Source organism: Medicago sativa, chromosome 4 (assembly GCF_051527215.1).
Source record: "Medicago sativa cultivar Bolivia chromosome 4, Bolivia_mono, whole genome shotgun sequence".
NCBI classification, from domain to species: domain Eukaryota; kingdom Viridiplantae; phylum Streptophyta; class Magnoliopsida; order Fabales; family Fabaceae; genus Medicago; species Medicago sativa.
In genome coordinates this window covers 75,426,847-75,434,698 of record NC_140752.1, presented here as the reverse complement: position 1 = coordinate 75,434,698, position 7,852 = coordinate 75,426,847, and the positions used below count along the sequence as shown (strand labels likewise).

Sequence of the window (7,852 nt, the reverse complement as noted above, 5' to 3'; positions counted from 1 at the left end):
CACTTGGATCATAGGAACGTGCCATTTGGACTATCATACCATGCTAAAAATTAAGTGTGAACTGGTCCATCATATGCAGGGGAGGACCTAGACTAATACTATGTGGCAGGAGCCAAACTTATATTGGTATAGACTGTGAACAACATCACTATACAAAAACCCTCATATTTGTTATATATTAGTTTTTTTACTTTCAGACACAGATCCTTTACATCAATAACTTGTTTATGTAATTTTTTTTTGTAGGCTTATTTATGTAATTCAAAATAGCTATAAACATACATTGGTTTACAAGTGCAATGTATCACAAAAGAGAGATGCACCATACACCTGGTTTTTAAGTCCAACACATACACAACATAGAAACTCCATTTGACAAACCTTATTTATTTTACATGCTTCTAAACACTAGCAAGCTGGAGAGGATAAATGAACATCAGAATATGTTACATAATTTGAACGGTTACTCGCCAGCAACTTTGACTATTTGTTTTCCGAAATTGCGACCGCTGAAAAGTCCAACTAGAGCTGCTGGACCTTTTTCAAGTCCTTCAACAATGTCTTCAACATAGAACACTTTGTGTTCTCTAATGTAAGGCAACACGGTTTCTAAGAGCTTTGGATAGAGATGATGGTGATCTCGATGAGTAAATCCTTTTATAGTTAGTCTCTTGAATGCTATATGCAGCAAGTTCTTTAGAGGTTCAGGATGAGGAAGATTGTACTGTGAAATCATTCCACATATAGCAATGCGACCATGGAGTTTCATACTTAGGAGCACTGCATCAAGCATTTTACCTCCTACTTGCTCAAAATAGAAGTCGATTCCTTCGGGGAAGTACCTAATGACATGGAACATAACAGAAATTTAATGCTTGATTTAAGAGTTAAGGGAATTAATATATGTAGCCACACTTTGACATAATACATAACAGAATATTTAATATTTGGATTGGCGGCGAGTTTGACATAAACATGGTGGCATTGTAATTTTGTTGAAAGTCTAAAGTGTAGATTTTACCAAAATCACGGTGACTCACCATGATTCTGACAATCTCACCGTAAATCCAATATAGAGAGAGATCTCCCGATATTTAGGCCTTCAGAAGGCTTGAGCTAACATATTAAGAGCCACAATAGTGATAAATTGTTCAATACCTTTTCAAGGCTGCATCCAAGTCAAGCTCTTCTTTATAATTAAAAGCATCATCAAAGCCAAGCTTGTTCTTTAAAAGATCAACCTGAATAAACAAGGAATTAGAGATTCAGATGCATATATCTATCAAAAGTTGGTAGAGTGGTACTAGCTATAAAGAAAGATGAAATTAATTTCATGAAAAATGTAATGTCTTTAGAAATTATACTTTCTCTTGACTACCAGCACTTCCAACAACATAACAACCCAACAATTTCGCAAATTGTCCGGCCAGCTGACCGACAGCACCCGATGCCGCTGAGATGAAGACCTTTTCCCCTTTCTTTACAGAACCAACTTCAAAGATACCAGCATATGCAGTAATTCCAGGCATGCCTATTGGATTATAAAAAAAAAAAAATACATCAGAAACTACCAAAAACTTACTCTCATAATAGATTTATCATTTCTTTTCATCATTACATTCAGAAAAGGCATAATAAAAATAGTTGAGAAGAACTCAATTACCAAGAATTCCAGTGTAATAGGAAAGAGGCACATCTGTATGATGGATTTTGTAGAGTTTGTCTGGATCTTGAATTAGACTATATTCTTCCCAACTAGTTACCCCCCATACCAAGTCACCTGCATTGAATTTAGGATGTCCTGAATCCAAAACTTTAGCCACTCCAAATCCATTTATAGGCTGCAAAGTTAAAATCCAAAAGAAACAAGTAAAAAGGCTGCATTCATGTGTAGTACGAGGATTGGTTTTACCAACCAAAAATGTCTAGCGGCGCAGCTTGTTGCCCGATTTCCTTCTATTCATGTGTAATTAATCCTTGATATAACAAGTAAAACAAAATTCAATGTAAATAAGCTCAAGTGTTTGTGTAGCACCAAAACATTTCATCAAAAAGTAAAATATTTCATATATGTATATTTTGGACAAATACTTACAGAGCCAGGGACGTAATAGTAATATCCAGACATACGAAATTCATCTTTCCTCATAAGGAATTGCATGACTGGATCACAAGAAAGGTACAGATTCTTCACCAAAACAGCATTTGATCCTTGAGGAACCCGAAGCTTTATCGTACTTGTAGTACTTATATATAAATCATCTTCTTGTATGTTGCCATTAACATAGTCCCTGAATATAACTTGTTTGTTCTGAACTTCATCTCCAACGTTGTTCTTTCCCATGATGAACTACTCTCTATGAAACCTTCATGTGTCATTTGATGCTTCTTTCTATTTATAGTTTACCATGCAATTGCAACTCTCCTTCCCCTTTCTCTATAAAATAAAAAATAATTAAGTAAATACTAGTCAAATTATGCTAAAAAATCATTTTATCAATCCTTAACTTTATGTTTTATTTTTCAAAAAATTTACGTTATGTCCATAAAGAATGTGTTATTTACGTAATTTAACAATATTTTTATGTGGCCTAATTAAAACCTGAATTGAGTTTGACCAGTAATGCTTAGGAAATCTGTGGGTTGGATGGAAATGTGGGATTGAAATTAAGGGGTGTATAATTTCCTCAATCCATGTGCTCCATATGTATAAATTCCTTTGCGTATTTGTATTTTATAGCCAGCCACCACATTCAATGAGATTCAAAAATGAATCCATGTTTTGATTGACAACTCTTTTGACTTGGCTATTGCAAACAACAGATGTACATTGTACTTGATTCATGAGATAGAGCTTGAGAAGAGAACACTAGAAAGTTTTCTTTTCTAGTTTGAATAATCCATCCATGGAACAGTATAACCTTATCAGCATCCTCATTTGGAAATTGAACCATAAAATAATTAAGAAAGTACTTTATTTTTGGAAGAACATAATTCTACGAGGATAACATAAGCCCTACTGGAACAACAAATGTTTCAAATATCTTTTCATTTATCCTTCCTCAATTTTCAAGCCTTTGTGAACTTCATTATGAGAGAAGTAACAAGCATATACGCCTTAATAGAGGTGTCAAATGGGCTGGCCCGGCCCAGCCCAGGTCCGAGAAGCCCGACTACATAAATGGGTCAGCCCGACCCAGCCCATTTATAATTGGGCCGCAGATTCTAGGGCCCGACCCGGCCTGTATGGGCCATGGGCCAGCTCCGCCCAGCCCGTGTATTTTTTACTTTTAAAATTTATTCACTCTTTTTTTTATGTATTTTTAATATATTAGTCATTCACCACTATTTTTTTGCTAAAATATGATTAGATGGACATAAAGTGTAAATAATTTTTACATTAACATTGAATATTAATAAAACTCTAAATTATTCATTCAATTAAATCAAATTAATAATTTATAAACTTTAAAATTTTAAAACTTTAAGCTAAATTCATTCATTTTTATTTATTTAAATATATTTTTATTAATGAATTTTGAAAGGGAAATGTTAACTTGTGCCCTCAAGGCACAAGTTAATGAGTCAAATGTAGAAACTTTTGATTGGAATTCGTGTATTGCATTTAATTTGTTAATTTTTAATTAGTTGAATGCACAAATATTAATGAAATATTTCTATTTTAGGATTGTTTAACATGTGCCCTTAGGGCACAAGTTAACATGACCCATTTTAAAATAGTTGATAATTTTTTTGAAAAATATACTATTTTTTTAACAAAAATCAAATTAAATAGTAATAATGGGCCGACCCAAAGCCCGATGGGCTAGCCCGGCCCAATTTTTGTATTGGCCAAATGGGATTGGGCCAAAAAATCCCGAGTGTGTTTTTGGGCTAGTTTTTGAGGCCCGACCCAAAATTGTGGGCTAATGGACCGGCCCATTTTTGACAGCTCTACGCCTTTAACATGCTTGATGTTTGGTGGACTTTGGACAGGTATAGAGGAGCATACCATATAAACTTTATTACATTGCCTAGCTCAGCTTGACTATTCAGGTCATGCCTAGATCAACTCCGTCATTCAGCAGGTTTAGCTTAGCTTGACCAATCAGGACATGCTTAGATCAACTCCATCATTCAGGTCACAGCGTGCTCGGCTCCACAATTCAACATGCCTAGCTTAGCTCCACCCCTTTAGCATGCCTAGCTAAGCTTGACCATTCATGTCATGCCTAGCTCAAATCCACAATTCAGCATGCCTAACTCTCAGCTTCAACCTTCATCATGCTTAACTAAGCTTTACCATTTAGGTTATAGTTGGCTCAACACTATCATTCAAGTTATGCTTAGCTAAGCTTGACCATTCAGGTCAACAAGAGCTTCACCTTGATTAACTATACAAAGCTCTTCCTAACGCAATTGTCCAAGTGAAAGTTGTGGTCATCATAAGAAGTGTTTTATGGCATGCCACATGTCCTGCACAGACGAGTGACTTAAGTTGCGGGTGCTCAACCTCCATTGGACCTGTATGGAGGAGCTTCATAGAGAAGGAGTAGCCAACTCCACAAATAGGTATGTACATCTAAAGAGAGACCCATTTGGTCAAGAAAGTGACGACTATAAAAGATAACACTTAGAAGATAAAAGGGGATCTATCCATTCTAGCCTAAACATTGTACTTTCACCTTAGTCATTTTAGAGTATTCTTGGAGCTCCTCCTAGACAGTTCCACCGGATAACCTCAAGCATTGGAACTTACGTTTGCATACGTGAACAAGTACCATGCTAAATTTAAGTGCAAATCCATTAAAGAGGTGTGAACTGGTCCATCATATGCAGGGGCAGTGCTAGACTTATACTATGGCAGGGGCCAAAACTTATTTTGGTAAAGGTATAATTCATGAAATTGGATCCTGATAAAGATTATCAACAACCTCATATTTGTCATATATTAATTTTCATACTTTCAAGAAATGTATTTTGTCAAAAAAAGAAAGAAAGAAGGAAAATGCAGCTTTTGACAAATCACTGTGATCCTTACATTTGTAACTTGTTTATGCAATTTTCTGTAGACTTATTTATGTAATTCAAATTAGCTATTAATACACACGGTTTACAAATACATGTAAGTTATTCCAATCCTTACACCTGATTAGTCTAACACAACATAGAAACTGCATTCAAAAAACCTTATTGTACATACTTCTAAACACTTGCTAGCACCAAAGGATGAATGAACATGCTATATAATTTGAATCATTGATCACTCGCCAGCAACTTTAACTATTTGTTTTCCAATGTTGCGACCGCTGAAAAGTCCAACTAAAGCTGCTGGACCTTTTTCAAGTCCTTCAACAATGTCTTCAACATAGAACACTTTGTGTTCTCGAATGTAAGGCAACACAGTTTCTAAGAGCTTCGGATAGAGATGATGGTGATCTCGATAAGTAAATCCCTTTATAGTTAGTCTCTTGAATGCAATATGCAGCAAATTCTTTAGAGGTTCAGGATGAGGAAGATTGTACTGTGAAATCATTCCACATATAGCAATGCGACCATGCAGTTTCATATTTAGGAGTACTGCATCAAGCATTTTACCTCCTACTTGCTCAAAATAGAAGTCGATTCCTTCGGGGAAGTACCTAATATCATAGAATATAACAGAACAATTAATGCTTGATTTAAGAGTTAAGGGAATACATATAGCTTCACTGTGACATAATATATAATATTTACTGTTTGGATTGGTGGTGAGGTTCACAAAATCACATAGGCATCGTAATTTTATTGAAATTCCTAAGTATAGGTATTGCCAAAATCACAGTGGTTCACCATGATTCTGATAATTTCACCGCAAGTCCAATATAGAGATAAATGTTAAGGGCTAATAGTAATAAATTTTTCAATTCCTCTTATTATATAATGTAAACTTATATACCTTTTCAAGGCTGCATCCGAGTCAAGCTCTTCTTTATAATTAAAAGCATCATCAAAGCCAAGCTTGTTCTTTAAAAGATCAACCTAGATAAAGGAGGAGTTAGAGACTGAGATACATATATCTATCAAAGGTTGGTAGTGGTGAAATTAATTTCATGAAAAATTTGATTTGTCTAGAAACTATACTTTCTCTTGACTACCAGCACTTCCAACAACATAACAACCCAACAATTTTGCAAATTGTCCGGCCAGCTGACCGACAGCACCTGAAGCCGCCGAGATGAAGACACATTCTCCTTTCTTTAGAGAACCAACTTCAAAGATTCCGGCATATGCAGTAATACCAGGCATTCCTAATAAAATATAGAAGATGAAACATTGCAAACTAACTAAACTTGTTTCTCATTGTAAATCTATCACTTCTTTTCAGCATTATATTCAGAAAGTGCATAGCAATAAAAGTTGAAAAGAACTCAGTTACCAAGAATTCCAGTGTAATAGGAAAGAGGCTCATCAGTGTGATGGATATTGTAGAGTTTGTCTGGATTTTGAATTAGACTATATTCTTCCCAACTAGTTATCCCCCATACCAAGTCACCTGCACTGAATTTAGGATGTCCTGAATCCAAAACTTTAGCCACTCCAAATCCATTTATAGGCTGCAATGTCAAAAAGGAAGGGTAAAATAAAATTAAATGTAAGCTCAGCTGTTTTTTTATCACCAAAATTATTCTTTAAAAATTAAAGTATTAGTACATGTGTTAAGTTTTAATGAGCTCTAGTTTAATTTGATCCTTGTCTGAAACAATCATTGATCGGACTTTACTTATCTTTCAACTGAACTCCAAATTACTACTACTAGGACACTTTTTCCTAATAGCCGGAGGGCACAACAAAAAATGTCCAAGTATTATAAGAAAAGGAGCCCTGGCGCAACGGTAAAGGTTGTCACGTGACTGAAAGGTCACAGGTTCAAGTCCTGGAAATAACCTCTTGTGTAAAAAACAGGGTAAAGGTTGTGTAAAATACACCGATTGGTGGGACCCCTTCCTGGACCCCACATATGCAGGAGCTTTAGTGCACCGGGTTGTCTTTTTTTATTATAGTCCTCTAAATACTATGCTTTCATAGATCATAGTACATATCCTTTTCTAAATACTATGCTTTCATAGATCATAGTACATATCCTTTTATTTATTTATTTCATATATTCATATTTAGGACAATACTTACACAGCCAGGGATATAATAGTAAGATCCAGAAAGAGGATGTTCATCTTTCCTCATTAGGAACTGCATGGTTGGATCACAAGAAAGGTACAAATTCTTCACCAAAACAGCATTTGATCCTTGAGGAACCTGAAGCTTTATAGTACTTGTAGTACTTGTGTATAAATCAGCTTCTTGTGGATAGCCGATAACATAGTCCCTGAATATAACCTGTTTGTTCTGAACTTCATCTCCATCTGTGTTCTTTCCCATGATGAACTACTCTCTATGAACATTCATGTGTCTTTTGATGCTTCTTTCTATTTATAGTTTACCAAGGTATCCCAACCATCCTTGTTCCCTCCCCCTTATCAATAAAATGAAATATAATTAATTAAAAAAAACCAAAAAGTTGCATATTTTTAGAAAAATACTAGTCAATTAATTGGTTAATATTAATCTCTGAATGATAAAAGCTATGCTTAAACTCCATAAATGCCATTTTCTCCATAAAATCAATCTTTAAATTTGTTTTACTTTTCAAAATATATATACCTCAAACAAAAGTGTTAATTCCTTTAGTTAGACTAATTCAATATTTTTACGTGGCCAGCAAGCAACCACATTCAGCTATATATACATAGAAAACTTGAATTGAGTTTGACTAGTAATGCTTAGGAAATCTGTGGGTTGGATGGAAATTAGG

The 7,852-nt window shown here is 34.9% G+C and overlaps 2 protein-coding genes across 2 annotated transcripts; both read right to left on the bottom strand.

Annotated features, from left to right (window-relative positions):
* Nucleotides 1-149: 149 nt before the first annotated feature.
* LOC146931921 (2-alkenal reductase (NADP(+)-dependent)-like) lies at nucleotides 150-2,432 on the bottom strand. The gene is made up of 5 exons (XM_085703501.1): nucleotides 2,096-2,432; nucleotides 1,664-1,841; nucleotides 1,365-1,531; nucleotides 1,159-1,241; nucleotides 150-842 (listed from the first exon to the last, which is right to left on the bottom strand). Exons 1-5 carry the CDS (start codon nucleotides 2,342-2,344, stop codon nucleotides 464-466), a joined length of 1,056 nt encoding a protein of 351 aa, XP_085559627.1. The 5' UTR covers nucleotides 2,345-2,432; the 3' UTR covers nucleotides 150-463.
* Nucleotides 2,433-5,000: 2,568 nt separating this feature from the next.
* On the bottom strand, nucleotides 5,001-7,834 carry LOC146931920 (2-alkenal reductase (NADP(+)-dependent)-like). Its single transcript, XM_085703500.1, has 5 exons — nucleotides 7,171-7,834; nucleotides 6,419-6,596; nucleotides 6,124-6,290; nucleotides 5,939-6,021; nucleotides 5,001-5,642 (listed from the first exon to the last, which is right to left on the bottom strand). The coding sequence occupies exons 1-5, from the start codon at nucleotides 7,417-7,419 to the stop codon at nucleotides 5,264-5,266; spliced, it is 1,056 nt and encodes a 351-aa protein (XP_085559626.1). The 5' UTR covers nucleotides 7,420-7,834; the 3' UTR covers nucleotides 5,001-5,263.
* Nucleotides 7,835-7,852: the final 18 nt, after the last annotated feature.